This window comes from Callionymus lyra, chromosome 2 (assembly GCF_982586985.1).
Source record: "Callionymus lyra chromosome 2, fCalLyr1.hap1.1, whole genome shotgun sequence".
NCBI lineage: Eukaryota > Metazoa > Chordata > Actinopteri > Syngnathiformes > Callionymidae > Callionymus > Callionymus lyra.
This window is the reverse complement of record NC_141819.1, coordinates 2,809,540-2,834,544: the sequence shown is the minus strand read 5'-3', so window position 1 is coordinate 2,834,544 and position 25,005 is coordinate 2,809,540. Positions and strand designations below refer to the sequence as shown.

The following is a 25,005-nucleotide window of genomic DNA, read 5'->3' as shown; positions in this document are numbered from 1 at the left end:
AATCAAAACAATATTCAATAAAATAAATACTGAAAAGACTTAAAACACCAAGAAAAACACAGGAGTCTCAGAGAATCAAGGAAAAGCCTGAACAAATAAAAATGTCTTAAGTTGTTTCTTGAAACATAAATATTATGTTGCTGTACTAAATATTGTTATAAACGATATTAATCTTTATAAGGACAAGCACCTAGTTATAATTCAATTACATTTACGTATTGTATTCATGTTATGTATTGATATGAGTATTTATTTTGTGTTTATATGGAGGTATTTTCTTTTTTAAGGGCAATAAAAACAAGTTTTGAATACTTTCAGGTTCACTTTGAAATGATTGACATTAAGAGTCAATTTCAGTAAATCGATTAATATAAGTAATAATATTGTGAACGACTTCAATCTTATAATAAATGTATTTTAAACGCCTTTAATCTCGTTATAAACTTGAAATATAAAAATATTTGAGTGGCCCTAATACTCGTTTACTATATTGTATGTTAGTGTTATAACTTTAAATAATATTCTATTTTATTTTATTTATCTTAAAACAACATTTTATCAGGACTAAACTTCCTCTGACTGACGTCATGACGACAAACACTTCCGCCCTGAACCGCGGGAAAACGCCGCGCAAGGCTCCCTGGGACATCGAGTCTTTTCTCCCTCCCACTGTATCTTCCGTTTCCACAGGTTTCGCGAGACTTGACATGATCCGCGCGAGTGTCAACGTTTCTCTCGTGGAAACGCAGCCGGTTGTTGACATGAGATTCACGCTCAGGTGAGACATGGACGCGTCGAGAGCGAGTTTGTAGTTTGGTGTCGAGGTGTCATCGACGACCGTCGCGTCGCGTCGCGTCAACACTCGACGCATGTTGTGTGTTTGTTGTTGTGAGTCCGTGTCGCCGTCGCTCACTCGTGCTACGTGTTGTCGTTCACCTGTTTTATCGCGTTAACGCCGGTGCTAAAGTTGTGAAGCTAACACTGCGGCTCGTGTCTCTGACGTCACGCGTCAGGTACCGTGACGTGACATGTTCGTGACACGATGACGTCAGACACGAGACGTTAGTTTCCATTGACCTCGAAGTGCTGACAGGAAATGCACAGGAAGTGAACGCGGCGCGCGCCCGCCCATTGGCTGCCGCAGCTGTCAATCATCCCGAGGATGACAGCGACGTCTTTGCTTGAGAACGTCACGCGTTAACTCACCTGTCGACCTTTGACCTCTGTGTTTGTCCGACCTGCAGCCTGTGAACCTTCCTGAGGCATGTCCAAGAAAAGAGGCAGGTATGTTGACGACATGTTACACATGTTCTTTACGTGTTTAACCAGATTCATCGTCATAAACATCATTATCTACTTTAATGTAAGTGTCGACGTGGATCCATTTACAAAATGAAAGTGAAACTTTTTATTTCTTCAACACTAGATTTTCATGGTTTAGTTACAAAACGACACTTTGATTATTGACTTTGACGGATGTTGACGGATGTGGATGGTTGTTGTTGGATGTTGATGGATGTTGACGGTTGTTGACGGTTGTCGACGGATGTGGATGGTTGTGTAATAGATGTTGACCGTTGTGTGATGGATGTTGACGGATGTGTGATAGATGTTGACGGATGTTGACGGATGTTGACGGTTGTGTGATGGATGTTGACGGTGATATATGTTGACGGTTGTGTGATGGATGTTGACGGTTGTTGATGGATGTTGACGGATGTTGACGGTTGTTGGTGGTTGTTGATGGTTGTTGTTGGATATTGATGGTTGTGTGATAGATGTTTACGGTTGTTGATAGATGTTGACGGTTGTGTGATGGATGTTGACGGTTGTTGATGGATGTTGACGCATGTCGACGGATGTTGAAGGATGTTGACGGTGATAGATGCTGACGGATGTTGACGGTTGTGTGATAGATGTTGACGGATGTTGACGGATGTTGACGGTTGTGTGATGGATGTTGACGGTGATATATGTTGACGGTTGTGTGATGGATGTTGACGGTTGTTGATGGATGTTGACGGATGTTGACGGTTGTTGGTGGTTGTTGATGGTTGTTGTTGGATATTGAGGGTTGTGTGATAGATGTTTACGGTTGTTGATAGATGTTGACGGTTGTGTGATGGATGTTGACGGTTGTTGATGGATGTTGACGCATGTCGACGGATGTTGAAGGATGTTGACGGTGATAGATGCTGACGGTTGTTGATGGATGTTTACGGTTGTTGATGGATGTTGACGGATGTTGACGGTTGTTGGTGGTTGTTGATGGTTGTTGTTGGATATTGATGGTTGTTTGATAGATGTTGACGGATGTTGATGGATGTTGACGGTTGTGTGATAGATGTTGACGGATGTTGACGGTGATAGATGTTGATGGTTGTGTGATAGATGCTGACGGTTGTTGATGGATGTTTACGATTGTTGATGGATGTTGACGGATGTTGATGGATGTTGACGGTTATGTGATAGATGTTGACGGTTGTCGACGGATGTTGACGGTGATGGATGTTGACGGTTGTGTGATGGATGTTGACGGTTGTTGATGGATGTTTACGGTTGTTGATGGATGTTGACGGTTGTGTGATAGATGTTGACGGATGTTGACGGTGATAGATTTTGACGGTTGTGTGATAGATGATGACGGTTGTTGATGGATGTTTACGGTTGTTGATGGATGTTGACGGATGTTGATGGATGTTGACGGTTGTGTGATAGATGTCGACGGATGTTGATGGATGTTGACGGTTGTGTGATAGATGTCGACGGATGTTGACGGTGATAGATGTTGACGGTTGTGTGATAGATGATGACGGTTGTTGATGGATGTTTACGGTTGTTGATGGATGTTGACGGATGTTGATGGATGTTTACGGTTGTTGATGGATGTTGACGGATGTTGATGGATGTTGACGGTTGTGTGATAGATGTCGACGGATGTTGACGGTGATAGATGCTGACGGTTGTGTGATAGATGCTGACGGTTGTTGATGGATGTTTACGGTTGTTGATGGATGTTGACGGATGTTGATGGATGTTGACGGTTGTGTGATAGATGTCGACGGATGTTGACGGTGATAGATGTTGACGGTTGTGTGATAGATGCTGACGGTTGTTGATGGATGTTTACGGTTGTTGATGGATGTTGACGGTTGTGTGATAGATGTTGACGGATGTCGACGGATGTTGACGTGATAGATGTTGACGGTTGTGTGATGGATGTTGACGTTTGTTGATGGATGTTTACGGTTGTTGATGGATGTTGACGGATGTTGGTGGATGTTGACGGTTGTGTGATAGATGTTGACGGTTGTGTGATAGATGTTGACGGATGTTGACGGTGATATATGTTGACGGTTGTGTGATAGATGTTGACGGATGTTGACGTGATAGATGTTGACGGTTGTGTGATAGATGTTGACGGTTGTGTGATAGATGTTGACGGATGTTGACGGTGATAGATGTTGACGGTTGTGTGATAGATGTTGACGGATGTCGACGGATGTTGACGTGATAGATGCTGACGGTTGTTGATGGATGTTTACGGTTGTTGATGGATGTTGATGGATGTTGACGGTTGTGTGATATATGTTGACGGATGTCGACGGATGTTGACGGTGATAGATGTTGACGGTTGTGTGATAGATGTTGACGGTTGTGTGATGGATGTTGACGGTTGTTGATGGATGTTGACGCATGTCGACGGATGTTGAAGGATGTTGACGGTGATAGATGTTGACGTTTGTGTGATAGATGCTGACGGTTGTTGATGGATGTTGACGGATGTTGACGGATGTTGATGGATGTTGACAGTTGTTGATGGATGTTGACGCATGTCGACGGATGTTGAAGGATGTTGACGGTGATAGATGTTGACGGTTGTGTGATAGATGTTGACGGTTGTGTGATGGATGTCGACGGTTGTTGATGGATGTTGACGCATGTCGACGGATTTTGAAGGATGTTGACGGTGATAGATGTTGACGGTTGTGTGATAGATGTTGACGGTTGTTGATGGATGTTTACGGTTGTTGACGGATGTTGATGGATGTTGACGGTGATAGATGTTGACGGTTGTGTGATAGATGTTGACGGTTGTTGATGGATGTTGACCCATGTCGACGGATGTTGAAGGATGTTGACGGTGATAGATGTTGACGGTTGTGTGATAGATGTTGACGGTTGTGTGATGGATGTTGACGGTTGTTGATGGATGTTGACGGATGTCGACGGATATTGAAGGATGTTGACGGTGATAGATGTTGACGGTTGTGTGATAGATGTTGACGGTTGTGTGATGGATGTTGACGGTTGTTGATGGATGTTGACGCATGTCGACGGATGTTGAAGGATGTTGACGGTGATAGATGTTGACGGTTGTGTGATGGATGTTGACCGTTGTTGATGGATGTTGACGCATGTCGACGGATGTTGAAGGATGTTGACGGTGATAGATGTTGACGGTTGTGTGATAGATGTTGACGGTTGTGTGATGGATGTTGACGGTTGTTGACGGATGTTGACGGATGTTGCCGGTTGTGTGATAGATGTTGACGGTTGTTGACGGATGTCGACGGATGTTGACGGTTGTGTGATAGATGTTGACGGATGTTGACGGATGTTGACGGTTGTGTGATAGATGTTGACGGTTGTTGACGGATGTCGACGGATGTTGACGGTTGTGTGATAGATGTTGACGGATGTTGAAGGATGTTGACGGTGATAGATGTTGACGGTTGTGTGATGGATGTTGACGGTTGTGTGATGGATGCCGACGGATGTTGAAGGACGTTGACGGTTGTGTGATAGATGTTGACGGTTGTTGACGGTTGTGTGATAGATGTTGACGGTTGTTTGATAGATGTTGACGGATGTTGACAGTTGTTGACGGATGTTGACGGATGTTGACAGATGTTGACGGTTGTTTGATGGATGTTGACGGATGTTGACGGATGTTGACGGTTGTTGACGGTTGTTGACGGATGTTGACGGATGTTGACTGTTGTTTAATGGATGTTGAAGGATGTTGACGGTTGTTTGATAGATGTTGATGGATGCTGACAGATGCTGACGGATGTTGAAGGATGTTGACGTTTGTTGACGGATGTTGATGGATGTTGACGGTTGTTGATGGTTGTTGATGGATGTTGACGGTTGTTGATGGTTGTTGATGGATGCTGACGGATGTTGATGGATGCTGACGGATGTTGACAGATGTCGATGGATGTTGAAGGATGTCGACGGATGTTGAAGGATGTCGATGGTTGTTTGATAGATGTTGATGGATGCTGACAGATGTTGATGGATGCTGACAGATGTTGATGGATGCTGACAGATGTTGATGGATGTCGACGGATGTTGAAGGATGTTTGATAGATGTTGAAGGATGTCGACGGATGTTGAAGGATGTCGATGGTTGTTTGATAGATGTTGATGGATGCTGACAGATGTTGATGGATGCTGACAGATGTTGATGGATGTTTGATAGATGTTGAAGGATGTCGACGGATGTTGATGGATGTCGACGGATGTTGAAGGATGTCGACGGATGTTGAAGGATGTCGACGGATGTTGCTGCAGTTCTGTCGTCCAACCGTCTCCATGAACTTGTTCCAGAAAGAGAAGCAGCGGGGAACTGAGCGACACGGCGACCCCCGACCCAAACTGCATTCTGGGAGTTCGCATCCAGCACATCTGGCGCGAGAAGGGCAGCGAGAGCCGATGGAAGGGAACCGTCCTGGACCGGCTGAACGTCAACCCGGCGCTCTTCATGGTCAAGTACGACGGCTTCGACTGCGTCTACGGCATCGAGCTGTTCAAGGACGAGCGGGTGTCGGGTCTGCAGGTCCTGGCGGAGCAAGTGGGTGAGTCCAGAACATTATGACCACCTGTGAGGAGACGTTTGTGCACTTTGACCTTCGTTTCATGATACAGTGTTAATAATCATTTAAAAAGCTTTTAACTTTAAAATCCTGCATCGAAAACATGTGATAATTTATAATGTTTTATTGTATAAATCAATCATTTCTTAAATACACACTTCGACCAATCAGTGTCACGTTCAGTAAAGTTGTCAATTTGTACTTCTATGTCTCGTTGTTGTTTACGTCTCCGTCCGTCTGTGATCTGTGTTGTTATGCCTGGTTGCTATGACGACGAGACTGAGCGTTATAAGAGATATTTTTCATCATGTCGACACCAAAGCGTTGAAATAAACCATATTTTTAAGAATCTAAACGTGTTTTTAAAGACGTTAACGTGTGACGACCAAAGTAGTGGAACATGCCGGAGCGATAAATACAAACATGACCAGTTTATTGTATGTTCAATATAATAAAAATACGTCAACATCTTTCACAACTTTATTTACAACGTACTCGTAACATAAGGCCAGAAACATAACAGGAAGTAACATCCGCTCTGTTGTCTTTATCATGCTCTCTGGTCGCTATGGTAACGTGTAAACATACCTTCAAAATAAAACGACAGGTAAAATACTGACGCACCATGAAATGAGTATAAAGTGTTTTACTAACTTTAACACGCTAACATCACGTGATGTCAGAAGAGAATCCGCTAACTTTTCAAAAACTTTGTGACTGAGACAAATTTAAAAAAGCAGAGATTATGCATTTTTTTTATCCTTTCTCTGCGGCCTCGGTACCTGACGACCCACGGACCGGTACCGGGCCAGATGTGAATGAAGCGTATGATTCATGTCTTCAAACTTTTACGACACTGTACGACAAACACTGTGAAAAAAAGACACACACTCGGAAGAAGGAGGTGAAACCATGTCTCACAAAAACAATCCATACAGACATTGAAACTAGTTTATATTTATATTTGTATTTCATCTATTTGAAACTGGTCCAGTCAGAAATGAGATCCAAAAGGTACAGAAACAAAATAACATCCGTAACAAAAGCAAGAAAGAACTACAGCAATATATCAGCAGTAAAGGTGAATCAAACACAAAGAATTATGGGATTTTCTAAACAAAGTGACCAATAATAACCGAGTTACCCTCCGTAAATACAGCAGGAAGACATGACCCAGCTAGCCAGGGTCATCCCGGCGTCACACCTGCACTGAGACCACTTGGATAAGGACGGAGACAGAAATTCAAGCACATTGACAACACATGTGTAGCAAAACATCCAGTGACGTGAATGATACCAAACTGACTTTTAAACTCTCAGTCCAAACTATCTTCCCACCAGAATGAAAGTTATTACACTGTTCAAGATACACATGAGTTTACTACAGACCAACTACAGACTGATCTTGACACTGACACGACTGTCAAGAATACTAGAGAAGATATTTAACGATAGGCTAGAGTACTTTATCAACAAACATGAGCTTTTTAAGATGATGTTTGGACATATTCTGGTTTGAAAACAAATGAAAGTAGTTACGACTTCATCAAGAGTCATGTGGTCTGTAAATACTACAACACCAGAGTCAAGTACTGGACAATACTACACATATATACTTGTTACTACACTATCACAACACCAGAGTCAAGTACTGGACAATACTACCCATATATACTTGTTACTACACTATCACAACACCAGAGTCAGGTACTGGACAATACTACACATATATACTTGTTACTACACTATCACAACACCAGAGTCAAGTACTGGACAATACTACACATATATACTTGTTACTACACTATCACAACACCAGAGCCAAGCACTGAACAATACTACACATATATACTTGTTACTACACTATCACAACACCAGAGTCAAGTACTGGACAATACTACACATATATACTTGTTACTACACTATCACAACACCAGAGCCAAGCACTGAACAATACTACACATATATACTTGTTACTACACTATCACAACACCAGAGTCTAGTACTGGACAATACTACACATATATACTTGTTACTACACTATCACAACACCAGAGCCAAGCACTGAACAATACTACACATATATACTTGTTACTACACTATCACAACACCAGAGTCAAGTACTGGACAATACTACCCATATATACTTGTTACTACACTATCACAACACCAGAGTCAGGTACTGGACAATACTACACATATATACTTGTTACTACACTATCACAACACCAGAGTCAAGTACTGGACAATACTACACATATATACTTGTTACTACACTATCACAACACCAGAGTCAGGTACTGGACAATACTACACATATATACTTGTTACTACACTATCACAACACCAGAGTCAAGTACTGGACAATACTACACATATATACTTGTTACTACACTATCACAACACCAGAGTCAAGTACTGGACAATACTACACATATATACTTGTTACTACACTATCACAACACCAGAGTCAAGCACTGAACAATACTACACATATATACTTGTTACTACACTATCACAACACCAGAGTCAGGTACTGAACAATACTACACATATATACTTGTTACTACACTATCACAACACCAGAGTCAAGTACTGGACAATACTACACATATATACTTGTTACTACACTATCACAACACCAGAGTCAGGTACTGGACAATACTACACATATATACTTGTTACTACACTATCACAACACCAGAGTCAAGTACTCCACAATACTACACATATATACTTGTTACTACACTATCACAACACCAGAGTCAAGTACTCCACAATACTAGACGTATATACTTGTTACTACACTATCACAACACCAGAGTCAAGTACTGGACAATACTACACATATATACTTGTTACTACACTATCACAACACCAGAGTCAAGCACTGAACAATACTACACATATATACTTGTTACTACACTATCACAACACCAGAGTCAAGTACTGGACAATACTACACATATATACTTGTTACTACACTATCACAACACCAGAGTCAGGTACTGGACAATACTACACATATATACTTGTTACTACACTATCACAACACCAGAGTCAAGTACTCCACAATACTACACATATATACTTGTTACTACACTATCACAACACCAGAGTCAAGTACTCCACAATACTAGACGTATATACTTGTTACTACACTATCACAACACCAGAGTCAAGTACTGGACAATACTACACATATATACTTGTTACTACTCTATCACAACACCAGAGTCAAGTACTGGACAATACTACACATATATACTTGTTACTACACTATCACAACACCAGAGTCAAGTACTGGACAATACTACACATATATACTTGTTACTACTCTATCACAACACCAGAGTCAAGTACTGGACAATACTACACATATATACTTGTTACTACACTATCACAACACCAGAGTCAAGTACTGGACAATACTACACATATATACTTGTTACTACTCTATCACAACACCAGAGTCAAGTACTGGACAATACTACACATATATACTTGTTACTACACTATCACAACACCAGAGTCAAGTACTGGACAATACTACACATATATACTTGTTACTACACTATCACAACACCAGAGTCAAGTACTGGACAATACTACACATATATACTTGTTACTACACTATCACAACACCAGAGTCAAGTACTGGACAATACTACACATATATACTTGTTACTACTCTATCACAACACCAGAGTCAAGTACTGGACAATACTACACATATATACTTGTTACTACACTATCACAACACCAGAGTCAAGTACTGGACAATACTACACATATATACTTGTTACTACACTATCACAACACCAGAGTCAAGTACTCCACAATACTACACATATGTACTTGTTACTACACTATCACAACACCAGAGTCAAGTACTCCACAATACTACACATATATACTTGTTACTACACTATCACAACACCAGAGTCAAGTACTGGACAATACTACACATGTATACTTGTTACTACACTATCACAACACCAGAGTCAAGTACTGGACAATACTACACATATATACTTGTTACTACACTATGACAACACCAGAGTCAAGTACTGGACAATACTACACATATATACTTGTTACTACACTATCACTATCTATCGTATCCTTGTATCAGTACATTCTTGACGCTGCACTAATGCCTACGTTCAAAAGTGTCTTCTGTCCTCAGTCAACAACAGGATCAGGATTCCTCCGGGGGCCGAGGAGCTGGTGGGAAAAGCTGTGGAGCATCTGTTTGAGAAGGAGGACGGAGAGAAGAACGAGTGGCGAGGGATGGTCCTCTCCAGAGCCCCCATCATGACCCACTGGTACTACATCACGTACGAGAAGGACCCGGTTCTGTACATGTACCAGCTGTGGGACGACTACGCCGAGGGCGACCTGAGGATTCTGCCCGAAGCAGGTACAGTTGAGACTCCGTGACTGTGACCGATCCGGTCCTGAAGCGGGACCACTGTGTGTGACCTTTGGTTGCCACGGAGACACAGAACCCATTGAAGCACTCTGTGGTTCGGGATCTGAACCGTCAACTCCTCATGTTCTCCTGCAGGAACAGCCTCAGGGGAAGCTTGACTTTTAGGACTAGACCAGCTGCAACGGTGTCAGAACTCGGGGCTGGTTCTGGAGGAACATTCACGGGGGTTATGGGAGGGCCCTCGCTTTAGAGAGCTGGCAACATGACAGACCTGAAGACTCAAGGCTTGCTTTCCAGGGTTTTCTTTGATCCTTGAAAAGTCTTAAAAAGCTCTAAATTCATGAATCTAGAAAACGAGGTCTCAATTGGCGTTATTACTTTCAAAAGTCCTAAAATGGGAACCCGTGGTGAATAAAACTCAAACTCTATGGTAACATTTATTAGTAAGTAAGTAAGTAATTTATATTTATAGAGCTTTTCCAGACCAGGGTCACAAAGCACTTAAACAATCAAAACAATATTCAATAAAGTATATACTTTAAAGATCAAGATAATCCCGAGACAAACACAGGAGTCTCAGAGAATCAAGGAAAAGCTCAAATAAAAGTTTCTTAAGATGTTTCTTGAAGGAGTCAGTAGATCATCAAACACAGATGTTTCTTGAAGGAGTCAGTAGATCATCAAACACAGATGTTTCTTGAAGGAGTCAGTAGATCATCAAACACAGATGTTTCTTGAAGGAGTCAGTAGATCATCAAACACAGATGTTTCTTGAAGGAGTCAGTAGATCATCAAACACAGATGTTTCTTGAAGGAGTCAGTAGATCATCAAACACAGATGTTTCTTGAAGGAGTCAGTAGATCATCAAACACAGATGTTTCTTGAAGGAGTCAGTAGATCATCAAACACAGATGTTTCTTGAAGGAGTCAGTAGATCATCAAACACACATGTTTCTTGAAGGAGTCAGTAGATCATCAAACAAACATGTTTCTTGAAGGAGTCAGTAGATCATCAAACACAGATGTTTCTTGAAGGAGTCAGTAGATCATCAAACACAGATGTTTCTTGAAGGAGTCAGTAGATCATCAAACACAGAGATGTTTCTTGAAGGAGTCAGTAGATCATCAAACACAGAGATGGTTCCAAAGCTTAGTAGCAACAGTCTGGAAGGATTTCTTAAGGATTTAATAAAAAATAATTTAATTTAATTTTACTTCTGTGCAGATCATGTTACAACTTCAGAAAGAGACGTTTGCTTCGGGCAAAAGTCGATGAGAAGTCGCTGTTCAATATTTTTATTTCCGTGGTTTCTGATGATGCTTATAAAGTCTTACAAGACATTAAATTCCTTCAAGTTCAACCACTGATCAACTCTGGTGTCATTAAACATCAACTAGTATCAACTCTGGTGTCATTAAACATCAACTAGTATCAACTCTGGTGTCATTAAACATCAACTAGTATCAACTCTGGTGTCATTAAACATCAACTAGTATCAACTCTGGTGTCATTAAACATCAACTAGTATCAACTCTGGTGTCATTAAACATCAACTAGTATCAACTCTGGTGTCATTATACATCAACTAGTATCAACTCTGGTGTCATTAAACATCAACTAGTATCAACTCTGGTGTCATTAAACATCAACTAGTATCAACTCTGGTGTCGTTAAACATCAACTAGTATCAACTCTGGTGTCGTTAAACATCAACTAGTATCAACTCTGGTGTCGTTAAACATCAACTAGTATCAACTCTGGTGTCGTTAAACATCAACTAGTATCAACTCTGGTGTCGTTAAACATCAACTAGTATCAACTCTGGTGTCGTTAAACATCAACTAGTATCAACTCTGGTGTCGTTAAACATCAACTAGTATCAACTCTGGTGTCGTTAAACATCAACTAGTATCAACTCTGGTGTCGTTAAACATCAACTAGTATCAACTCTGGTGTCATTAAACATCAACTAGTATCAACTCTGGTGTCATTAAACATCAACTAGTATCAACTCTGGTGTCATTAAACATCAACTAGTATCAACTCTGGTGTCATTAAACATCAACTAGTATCAACTCTGGTGTCATTAAACATCAACTAGTATCAACTCTGGTGTCATTAAACATCAACTAGTATCAACTCTGGTGTCATTAAACATCAACTAGTATCAACTCTGGTGTCATTAAACATCAACTAGTATCAACTCTGGTGTCATTAAACATCAACTAGTATCAACTCTGGTGTCATTAAACATCAACTAGTATCAACTCTGGTGTCATTAAACATCAACTAGTATCAACTCTGGTGTCATTAAACATCAACTAGTATCAACTCTGGTGTCATTAAACATCAACTAGTATCAACTCTGGTGTCATTAAACATCAACTAGTATCAACTCTGGTGTCATTAAACATCAACTAGTATCAACTCTGGTGTCGTTAAACATCAACTAGTATCAACTCTGGTGTCGTTAAACATCAACTAGTATCAACTCTGGTGTCGTTAAACATCAACTAGTATCAACTCTGGTGTCGTTAAACATCAACTAGTATCAACTCTGGTGTCGTTAAACATCAACTAGTATCAACTCTGGTGTCGTTAAACATCAACTAGTATCAACTCTGGTGTCGTTAAACATCAACTAGTATCAACTCTGGTGTCGTTAAACATCAACTAGTATCAACTCTGGTGTCATTAAACATCAACTAGTATCAACTCTGGTGTCATTAAACATCAACTAGTATCAACTCTGGTGTCATTAAACATCAACTAGTATCAACTCTGGTGTCATTAAACATCAACTAGTATCAACTCTGGTGTCATTATACATCAACTAGTATCAACTCTGGTGTCATTAAACATCAACTAGTATCAACTCTGGTGTCATTAAACATCAACTAGTATCAACTCTGGTGTCATTAAACATCAACTAGTATCAACTCTGGTGTCATTAAACATCAACTAGTATCAACTCTGGTGTCGTTAAACATCAACTAGTATCAACTCTGGTGTCGTTAAACATCAACTAGTATCAACTCTGGTGTCGTTAAACATCAACTAGTATCAACTCTGGTGTCGTTAAACATCAACTAGTATCAACTCTGGTGTCGTTAAACATCAACTAGTATCAACTCTGGTGTCATTAAACATCAACTAGTATCAACTCTGGTGTCGTTAAACATCAACTAGTATCAACTCTGGTGTCGTTAAACATCAACTAGTATCAACTCTGGTGTCATTAAACATCAACTAGTATCAACTCTGGTGTCATGTAGTGAATGTTCTTCAAGACGCAGTAACTTCTCATCATGACCATGTTTTACACTTTATTACTTTATAAAGTTTCTCTGAAATCTGGACGATATAGATATATATTATATATACATCTATCTATCTATATAGCTAGATATATATTATATATATATATCTATCTATATATATAGATAGATATATATATATCTATCTATATATATAGATATATATAGATATATATATATACTCCCAGGTGCATTTTCAGCAGCAGTAAGAGGATGACATACATACTGATACCGGCGTAAATATCAAGTCAATATTTCTCATATTTCTTGAAACCAAACGTGCTGCCAGCAGGTGGCGATAGTGTTCCTACAGCTGCTTGAAATCATCCTTAAATAGTAGTAGAAGAAGCTGTCGCGTCATTTTCTGTTAGTGTGTAGCAGCAGAGTTTGATTTGAGACAAACTATCTGTGGAGGATTATTTACTAGTTAGTACGTACACTATCCTGATGATACTAACTTCTAGTATACTAAGAGAAGTATGTTTGAGACATACTATCTGTGGAGGATTATTTACTAGTTAGTACGTACACTATCCTGATGATACTAACTTCTAGTATACTAAGAGAAGTATGTTTGAGACATACTATCTGTGGAGAATTAGTTACTAGTTAGTACGTACACTATCCTGATGATACTAACTTCTAGTATACTAAGAGAAGTATGTGATTTGAGACATACTATCTGTGGAGGATTATTTACTAGTTAGTACGTACACTATCCTGATGATACTAACTTCTAGTGTACTAAGAGAAGTATGTTTGAGACATACTATGTGTGGAGGATTAGTTACTAGTTAGTACGTTCCCCCTTCTGATGATACTAACTTCTAGTATACTAAGAGAAGTATGTTTGAGACATACTATCTGTGGAGGATTAGTTACTAGTTAGTACGTACACTATCCTGATGATACTAACTTCTAGTATACTAAGAGAAGTATGTTTGAGACATACTATCTGTGGAGGATTAGTTACTAGTTAGTACGTACACTATCCTGATGATACTAACTTCTAGTGTACTAAGAGAAGTATGTTTGAGACATACTATCTGTGGAGGATTAGTTACTAGTTAGTACGTACACTATCCTGATGATACTAACTTCTAGTGTACTAAGAGAAGTATGTTTGAGACATACTATCTGTGGAGGATTAGTTACTAGTTAGTACGTACACTATCCTGATGATACTAACTTCTAGTATACTAAGAGAAGTATGTTTGAGACATACTATTTGTGGAGGATTAGTTACTAGTTAGTACATACACTATCCTGATGATACTAACTTCTAGTATACTAAGAGAAGTATGTTTGAGACATACTATCTGTGGAGGATTAGTTACTAGTTAGTACATACACTATCCTGATGATACTAACTTCTAGTATACTAAGAGAAGTATGTTTGAGACATACTATCTGTGGAGGATTAGTTACTAGTTAGTACGTACACTATCCTGATGATACTAACTTCTAGTGTACTAAGAGAAGTATGTTTGAGACATACTATCTGTGGAGGATTAGTTACTAGTTAGTACGTACACTATCCTGATGATACTAACTTCTAGTGTACTAAGAGAAGTATGTTTGAGACATACTATCTGTGGAGGATTAGTTACTAGTTAGTACGTACACTATCCTGATGATACTAACTTCTAGTGTACTAAGAGAAGTATGTTTGAGACATACTATCTGTGGAGGATTATTTACTAGTTAGTACGTACACTATCCTGATGATACTAACTTCTAGTATACTAAGAGAAGTATGTTTGAGACATACTATCTGTGGAGGATTAGTTACTAGTTAGTACGTACACTATCCTGATGATATTAACTTCTAGTGTACTAAGAGAAGTATGTTTGAGACATACTATCTGTGGAGGATTAGTTACTAGTTAGTACGTACACTATCCTGATGATACTAACTTCTAGTATACTAAGAGAAGTATGTTTGAGACATACTATCTGTGGAGGATTAGTTACTAGTTAGTACGTACACTATCCTGATGATACTAACTTCTAGTGTACTAAGAGAAGTATGTTTGAGACATACTATCTGTGGAGGATTAGTTACTAGTTAGTACGTACACTATCCTGATGATACTAACTTCTAGTGTACTAAGAGAAGTATGTTTGAGACATACTATTTGTGGAGGATTAGTTACTAGTTAGTACATACACTATCCTGATGATACTAACTTCTAGTATACTAAGAGAAGTATGTTTGAGACATACTATCTGTGGAGGATTAGTTACTAGTTAGTACATACACTATCCTGATGATACTAACTTCTAGTATACTAAGAGAAGTATGTTTGAGACATACTATCTGTAGAGGATTAGTTACTAGTTAGTACGTACACTATCCTGATGATACTAACTTCTAGTGTACTAAGAGAAGTATGTTTGAGACATACTATCTGTGGAGGATTATTTACTAGTTAGTACGTACACTATCCTGATGATACTAACTTCTAGTGTACTAAGAGAAGTATGTTTGAGACATACTATCTGTGGAGGATTAGTTACTAGTTAGTACGTACACTATCCTGATGATACTAACTTCTAGTATACTAAGAGAAGTATGTTTGAGACATACTATTTGTGGAGGATTAGTTACTAGTTAGTACATACACTATCCTGATGATACTAACTTCTAGTGTACTAAGAGAAGTATGTTTGAGACATACTATCTGTGGAGGATTAGTTACTAGTTAGTACGTACACTATCCTGATGATACTAACTTCTAGTGTACTAAGAGAAGTATGTTTGAGACATACTATCTGTGGAGGATTAGTTACTAGTTAGTACGTACACTATCCTCATGATACTAACTTCTAGTGTACTAAGAGAAGTATGTTTGAGACATACTATCTGTGGAGGATTATTTACTAGTTAGTACGTACACTATCCTGATGATACTAACTTCTAGTGTACTAAGAGAAGTATGTTTGAGACATACTATCTGTGGAGGATTAGTTACTAGTTAGTACATACACTATCCTGATGATACTAACTTCTAGTATACTAAGAGAAGTATGTTTGAGACATACTATTTGTGGAGGATTAGTTACTAGTTAGTACGTACACTATCCTGATGATACTAACTTCTAGTATACTAAGAGAAGTATGTTTGAGACATACTATTTGTGGAGGATTAGTTACTAGTTAGTACATACACTATCCTGATGATACTAACTTCTAGTATACTAAGAGAAGTAAGTTTGAGACATACTATCTGTGGAGGATTAGTTACTAGTTAGTACGTACACTATCCTGATGATACTAACTTCTAGTATACTAAGAGAAGTATGTTTGAGACATACTATCTGTGGAGGATTAGTTACTAGTTAGTACGTACACTATCCTGATGATATTAACTTCTAGTGTACTAAGAGAAGTATGTTTGAGACATACTATCTGTGGAGGATTATTTACTAGTTAGTACGTACACTATCCTGATGATACTAACTTCTAGTATACTAAGAGAAGTATGTTTGAGACATACTATCTGTGGAGGATTAGTTACTAGTTAGTACGTACACTATCCTGATGATACTAACTTCTAGTGTACTAAGAGAAGTATGTTTGAGACATACTATCTGTGGAGGATTAGTTACTAGTTAGTACGTACACTATCCTGATGATACTAACTTCTAGTATACTAAGAGAAGTATGTTTGAGACATACTATCTGTGGAGGATTAGTTACTAGTTAGTACGTACACTATCCTGATGATACTAACTTCTAGTATACTAAGAGAAGTATGTTTGAGACATACTATCTGTGGAGGATTAGTTACTAGTTAGTACGTACACTATCCTCATGATACTAACTTCTAGTGTACTAAGAGAAGTATGTTTGAGACATACTATCTGTGGAGGAGTAGTTACTAGTTAGTACGTACACTATCCTGATGATACTAACTTCTAGTGTACTAAGAGAAGTATTTTTGAGACATACTATCTGTGGAGGATTAGTTACTAGTTACTGCACTGGTTAGTATCATCAGGATAGTGTACGTACTAAGAGAAGTGTGTGTTTGAGACACATGTCATGATAAAAAATGAATAGAATTGGTTTATTTGGACCAGAAGTCGAGAAGAAAATGATAGAAATAAAGAAGCGACGTGTTGATGAATCTCTGGACGATACATCTTGACCGACCGTCTCTCCCTCCAGAGAACAAGCACCTGCTGCCGGCCGACAGGAAACCCGGCGAGGAGACGGAGAGTCTGGTGGGGAAGCAGGTGGAGTACGTGACGGACAAGAACGTGAAGAGGACGGGTCTGGTCATCTACCAGGTCCCGGCCAAGCCCTCGGTCTACTACATCAAGTACGACGATGACTTTCACATCCACGTCTACGACCTGGTCAAGACCAACTAGAGCGAGGGACGGATGAGGCCGAGAGACGCTCGTTCTCGTCCCGTCGTCCGTCGACGGACGCGTCGCAACAGGGTCGCAACAGGGTCTCGAAGGTAACGCTTTACTCTCCGGGTGTTCGTCCGGACACGAGGATCCATCGCTTCGTTTAGTTCCCGCGATAAGAGTTTCACTCCAAGTCTCCCGCTTCTTAGTTCGCACTCGTTCGGAAACGTCGGCAAAAAACACGGATGGACTTTGAAAAAATCTTTGTTTTCACACGTGGATAAAAAAAAACAACAACCTCATGCTGAGGGTTAATGAAGAAAAAAAAAGCTGCCTGTTAAATTCCCCTCAAGTCATGAAGTGCCTCCAGGCTCGTGGTGTCGAGATGTTGATCCCAAACATCGCAGGTGCTCCAAGGTCGGATATTATTTTAATAATACGACGGAATCGTCTCCAAAGACGGGAGAGAATTTATTTTGTTAGAACGTGGATGCATGTCGGGCTTCTGTGGTCACATGGGCAGCACTTTATTGGATAAAGTTTGTGTCTAGAAACAGCTTTTTTTTTTTTTTCTCTTCAATAAAAAATGCTTCACGCATGGATCCGACACGTGTCGCATTCACATGTATTTAGCGTGACTCGTGTACCGTTGCATGACTTGGTCGTCGCCTCTGAACAAACAGACGCTTCATCAGTGCAGGTTTTATTTCATTCCACACACACACACACACACACACGTCGTTCGTGTTCGTAAACGTGCTTCCTGCGTTTCCTCGCTTCCGGGTCTGGACTCTTGGACTCGCGGGTTCTGAAGATTGTAGCAACGTCAACATTCTGTCATGCGTAATAAATATTTTGCACTTTTGTCATTTCTTTGATTGGATAAATTAGACGTTTGTTTGTTTGTTTTAAATGATGTTTAGACTCGAGATGTTCAACACGATTCTATTGTGAACGAAACAAAACAAGGTTTAAAAATAGACTTTATGTACAATTCTAACACGTCCTTCAGTGAACACCGGGTTCTCGCTCGTAGATGTTCCTTTGATAACGTCTCTCTACAGGTGCACCGTGGGGGGGGGGGGACAAAAAACAACCAGGCCTTCGTAAGAGGCTACTTGACGAGGTCTTTAAGGTAGTGCAGTCCCTGGTCCGAGTACTGAGTGGCTTTTGTCGGAGCTTCAGAGAGAGAAGATATCGTCCAACGTACGCCTGCAACACAGGAAACATCAAGGCTGTGATTGACACTGAGGGTCGAGATAAAAGTTTCTTTAATCCAAACATCGATGTCGATCTTAACTTCCACTTGTTTGGATCATGAAAGGTAGAGCTGCACGATATTGGAAATAAGTGCGATATTCGATATCGGCGTCTTAAATTACAATATCAATATTAATGCGATATTTTTTTCTTTCACCTAAAAATGTAGCCATGAGTACTGTAGTGAAGGTCCGGAGGTTTAAAGAAGGAAAACACAGATATAACGCTCAGTCTCGCGGGACTTGCATCGGTATCCTGTGAAACTGAGCGACATCAGAGAGGAGCCGCCGGCGCGTCGTGATATCACCAAATCAATAATAAATCCTTGTACACACACACCTAACACTTTATAAATGATGCTAACAACTTAGCTCGTTAGCATACGGTGAAGACGCACACATAACACTTTATAAATGATGCTAACAACTTAGCTCGTTAGCATACGGTGAAGACGCACACATAACACTTTATAAATGATGCTAACAACTTAGCTCGTTAGCATACGGTGAAGACGCACACATAACACTTTATAAATGATGCTAACAACTTAGCTCGTTAGCATACGGTGAAGACGGACACGTAACACTTTATAAATGATGCTAACAACTTAGCTTGTTAGCATACGGTGAAGACGCACACAACACTTTATAAATGATGCTAACAACTTAGCTTGTTAGCATACGGTGAAGACGCACACATAACACTTTATAAATGACGCTAACAACTTAGCTTGTTAGCATACGGTGAAGACGCACACATAACACTTTATAAATGACGCTAACAACTTAGCTTGTTACTTCACTGGATCACTAGTGTTTGACTAGATCATAAGTTAGTATTACTTCACTGGATCACTAGTGTTTGACTAGATCATAAGTTAGTATTACTTCACTGGATCACTAGTGTTTGACTAGATCATAAGTTAGTATTACTTCACTGGATCACTAGTGTTTGACTAGATCATAAGTTAGTATTACTTCACTGGATCACTAGTGTTTGACTAGATCATAAGTTAGTATTACTTCACTGGATCACTAGTGTTTGACTAGATCATAAGTTAGTATTACTTCACTGGATCACTAGTGTTTGACTAGATCATAAGTTAGTATTACTTCACTGGATCACTAGTGTTTGACTAGATCATAAGTTAGTATTACTTCACTGGATCACTAGTGTTTGACTAGATCATAAGTTAGTATTACTTCACTGGATCACTAGTGTTTGACTAGATCATAAGTTGGTATTACTTCACTGGATCACTAGTGTTTGACTAGATCATAAGTTAGTATTACTTCACTGGATCACTAGTGTTTGACTAGATCATAAGTTAGTATTACTTCACTGGATCACTAGTGTTTGACTAGATCATAAGTTAGTATTACTTCACTGGATCACTAGTGTTTGACTAGATCATAAGTTAGTATTACTTCACTGGATCACTAGTGTTTGACTAGATCATAAGTTGGTATTACTTCACTGGATCACTAGTGTTTGACTAGATCATAAGTTAGTATTACTTCACTGGATCACTAGTGTTTGACTAGATCATAAGTTAGTATTACTTCACTGGATATACTGAGCCAAGATGCGTCGTCATAGCAACCCAGCCTAACAGTTCACAGACGGACGGAGACGTAAACAACAACGAGACATAGAAGTATAAATTGACAACTTTACAGAACGTGACACCGATTGGTCGAAATGATTGATTTATAAAATACAAAATTATGATTTATCACATGTTTTAAATATGAATATCGCACGTGACAATATCGCGATATCGAAACCTTTTTTTCAATATATCGTGCAGCTCTAATGAAAAGTCTTTCAAGCTTCAGGAACCATTTGATCAATACTTTGTATAGATTTGAATTGAGATTATTTTTACCTGAATTCCAGGCCTTGACAGGTGAGAATTCAACCTGAGGAAGTGTTGGAAGTTGAGCCTGTGAAGAGATTTTGATTATTTTGTGTTCAAAACGTGCAACAATGAACGATCGTATCACTTTCCTCCCAGAAATAGCGAAAAATAGAAATAAATACAAGTGATAAAAATGCTATTTTAAGAGTCGGATGATAATATAATCCATCTGTGCAGCAGGATCAGTTAAAATAAAACCTTTATTAATGTGTTTAACATCCACCGATACTATGACAAGTTCAACCAAACACATATTTTCCTAAAGATCTTTGTTTGAATATTGTTTTTTTTCCTGTGCTTTTATATGATTTTATTTTCACATAAAATGTATATCAAATTAAATATTAAACAATTTATTTACCACAAGTCTTAAAGTCATTTCTTTATCATGCATTTGTGAAGAAATATTTTCCTAAATATCTTTGTTTGTTTATCCTTTTTCTCCTTTATTTGTCCTTTCTATGGGCTTTTGTTCTATTCTTTCCATTTATAATATTTCTGAATAAAATGTATTTCAAATAATAAAAATAAGTATTAAAATTAAAATAAATGTATTCTTTTAGAATCTTACAATAAAATTATAATAAAATTCTATACAATTAAATTAAGAACTAAGATCATTTATTTATATTAAAATTGTTTTTAAATTCTTTATTCGTCCCTAATAACAGTCGCGGTTTATAACGAGGAAATATAACTGAACCTGATCTAAACGATGAAACACTGAGTTCCATGAAAGTGTAATAAATAGTCTAAATATTTAATGGTGATTAAAAAAAATCATCGTTATTTTCTCTCATTAAGTCTGTGTTTACTCGTGTCGTTCATCAGTTTGTAGGTAAAGAGCAAATGTTAATTATTTTCAATGCCTTTAGTTCGATTTGTGTGCGAAAAGAAGAGAAAAAGACTTATAAAGACGTATAATAAAGACCATTGTTTTAAATATTCCACAGTCGGTCTGTAGTCAAGAAACAATGTTGTTACTAGAGCTGAACCATCATTGAAAAATATATATAATTGTTATTATTTTCCTAAATATTGCGATAAAATATGTCCTTTTTTATTCATTTTTTTCTCTAATGCAATAAATAATTTACTGCAAAGTAAAATGTATTTCTTGGTGATTGTTAAGATAAGTTTATTAAAGTATTCTTTAGGATTAATTATTATTATTAAAGCAAATTAAACATACATTGAAATAAAGGGAGAAGATTAATTTAGTTACTTTTTCATTCATTAATTTTCTATCGCTTTATCCCTCACTGGGGTCGCGGGGAGACTGGAGTCTATCCCAGTATCATAGGGCGAGAGGCAGGGGACACCCTGGACAGGATGCCAGTCTGTCTCAGGACACACAAAGACAGACAACCACTCACACACACACTCGTACCTACGGACAATTTCCCTCAAGTTCTCAATCAACCTCTGTGTGTTTTTGGACTGTGGGAGGAAACCGGAGTGTCTGGAGTAAACCCACACAATATATTCCCTGCAAATACTTTAAAAACTCCTGCAAAAATGTGCTAAAAGTGTGATGCGAGCATTTATATTCATAATAAATCACACAAACTTCAGTACAGAGTAAAGAAAAGTGAAATCACTCGTTCTTTTCTTACTGCGTTTAAGTGAATCTCCTGTGAGACACGTTAAGAAACTATCATTTACAGTTTGAATTGTGCGATTGTACAGAGTAACAATTAACACACAAACACGACAGCAGAACACACACATACACACACATGTTTTCAGAATGTATACGTGTTGAAAACACTTTATTCTGTTTCTTTCATTGAAGTCACGCGACTACACGACGGCTGGAAAATGAAACGGACATAAAATTAAATCGCGATATAATAAATCGCATTTTTTTTTATCTCAAATGCCATTAATCGTTCAGCCCTGGTTGCTGCACACGTCACCATGAGAAGCAGCTCATATCGTGTTCGTAATACGACTGACACACTTTTCTGTTCACGCACATGTCGAGCCAAGATTGGCCAATAAAGATAAAGTATTTATCATCGCGGTCTTGCTACACCAGGAGATAAGATTCCAGAGCCAGTAAACTTTATCTTTAGAAATGTCCGCAGTACAAACGTACTGTTTTTTTTCTTCCTACATTTTTAACCAACAGTGAAACCAAAACAAGAACCAGTGAACGTAGTAATACTGCGTGTGTACCTCCAGGCCCAAGTACTTCATCCACTCCTGCACCGCTGGAGGAACGGCTGCTCTGGCCTTCTGCAGAGCCAGAGATCCTTCCTCGCTGTTGCCCAGCAGACCCGAGTCGTAGGTGACGTACAGAGCTCCGCCTGCGACGCTCACCTTGGTGGCCAGTCTGGAAAACACAGGTTGTGTGAGTGTGTGTATCGTCAATCGTATAGATAGATCAACTTTATTGATCCTCTGAAGGTCTCCTACGGGAAACTGTTTCACATTTCATTTCACGGCAGGATTAGAACATCTGCCGCCGTCGTTCACCGTTCAACCGTGTTCTCGCCGTTTTCACCACGACTACACAACGATAGCGACGACAATGAACACACACGTTCCTCGTTCATCAGACGTATAGAAACGTTTGGATTCGTCGAGCACAGGCGCCGCAAATCAAAGAGTTTTCACTCGACAACACATCCGAGGACAGAAAAATATTGATTTGAATCCCGAGAATAAAATAAGTTGTTCATTTATATGACAAATATATTTAAAATTGATCGATTAACACGTAGTTTTATTAGACACGCATGAATTGAATTGATTAAAAATACAGCGTAAATGTGGATTATGGTTCCATTACTGTACATCTACACAACTTGATATCAATCTGGGCTTTTAAACAAATACTGTGTGTATTTCAGAGACATTTATTTCTAATTTAATGTTTTTTAATTGATTATTGACATAATTACATGATGAAATTTCCAGTTTCTTTGTTTAGCAAGACTTCCAATGTCACCAACCTTTTACAAATAGAATAAATATTTAGCAAATTGTAATTTTGAATGTCGGATTCAGCAAAAAGGGTCAAATACTCAACTATTAGTTTAGTTTTAGGAAGTTGACCATTTTCACTTTCAGTTTTAATTCTCCATAACTTAATACTTATCCCTGAAATCGTCATACAAGACCTGCCTTGATAAACCTGCTCAAATAAATCAAATAATTAACATTTTACACACAACCCCCCACACACACACACACACACACTATATTCACAACAAAACAAAATTATTCTATGGTCATGACTCTTGAAGGACAAACGCTACCTGTCAAGTAAAAACGTCTTCATTAAATGCACATTAGGAGTGTAAATATAAAAGTTTAACTGTACATTTTCTCTCAAACCATCATCGTTTGTAACAATGTTTGCAAACATTTGTTTAGCATCGGTGACAGCTAGCTTAGCTTAGCTTAGCTTAGACTAGCCTAGCCTAGCTTCTCCTAGCAATGCGCGTCAATGCGGGGAAACAGATGGTGTTACTTTATAGCGAATAATAATATTCTCAATGCTTACTTCAGGACTGGCCAGATCTTCGCTGCCATCTTTCGTTTCTCCTCAGAACGAGTCACAAATGTTGACCTGAAAAGTGAGTGAAGGACAGCCGTGTGTCCTGTCAACGGAGAAGGTGTTGATAAAGTTCCGGCCTTTTTTTTCTTCCCTTTGTCATCGGTTTCCGGTGCTTATTTTATATATTTATTTATTTACTCAAAACTGTTTTTAAAATAACGCATTTCACGACGTGTTTCCATCTGAATAAAACTACACAATTTATTTTTATTTTATAACGAAGAAAAGAAAGGCGACGCCGTCTGAGCATGCGCAGTG

At 38.7% G+C, this 25,005-nt stretch overlaps 2 protein-coding genes across 2 annotated transcripts; one reads left to right on the top strand and one right to left on the bottom strand.

Annotated features, from left to right (window-relative positions):
- The first annotated feature begins 652 nt into the window (after positions 1-652).
- On the top strand, positions 653-18,863 carry LOC148085070 (spindlin-Z-like). The gene is made up of 5 exons (XM_087783235.1): positions 653-778; positions 1,245-1,284; positions 5,617-5,864; positions 10,072-10,305; positions 17,811-18,863. Exons 2-5 carry the CDS (start codon positions 1,265-1,267, stop codon positions 18,014-18,016), a joined length of 708 nt encoding a protein of 235 aa, XP_087639361.1. The 5' UTR covers positions 653-778; positions 1,245-1,264; the 3' UTR covers positions 18,017-18,863.
- Positions 18,686-24,951, bottom strand: micos13 (mitochondrial contact site and cristae organizing system subunit 13). The gene is made up of 4 exons (XM_087783236.1): positions 24,694-24,951; positions 23,361-23,517; positions 21,147-21,204; positions 18,686-19,210 (listed from the first exon to the last, which is right to left on the bottom strand). The coding sequence occupies exons 1-4, from the start codon at positions 24,720-24,722 to the stop codon at positions 19,113-19,115; spliced, it is 342 nt and encodes a 113-aa protein (XP_087639362.1). The 5' UTR covers positions 24,723-24,951; the 3' UTR covers positions 18,686-19,112.
- Between the last annotated feature and the right edge of the window lie 54 nt (positions 24,952-25,005).

Bases quoted from the DNA above. Each gene is read 5' to 3' on its own strand.
- LOC148085070 (XM_087783235.1), top strand. From the start codon at position 1,265: ATGTCCAAGAAAAGAGGCAG. The intron at 1,285-5,616 runs GTATGTTGACGA...AACTTGTTCCAG, and splicing joins ATGTCCAAGAAAAGAGGCAG to AAAGAGAAGCAGCGGGGAAC. The intron at 10,306-17,810 runs GTACAGTTGAGA...CTCTCCCTCCAG, and splicing joins GAGGATTCTGCCCGAAGCAG to AGAACAAGCACCTGCTGCCG.
- micos13 (XM_087783236.1), bottom strand. From the start codon at position 24,722: ATGGCAGCGAAGATCTGGCCAGTCCTGAA. The intron at 21,205-23,360 runs GTACACACGCAG...ATCTCTTCACAG, and splicing joins TGAAGTACTTGGGCCTGGAG to GCTCAACTTCCAACACTTCC. The intron at 19,211-21,146 runs GTAAAAATAATC...CCTGTGTTGCAG, and splicing joins TGTCAAGGCCTGGAATTCAG to GCGTACGTTGGACGATATCT.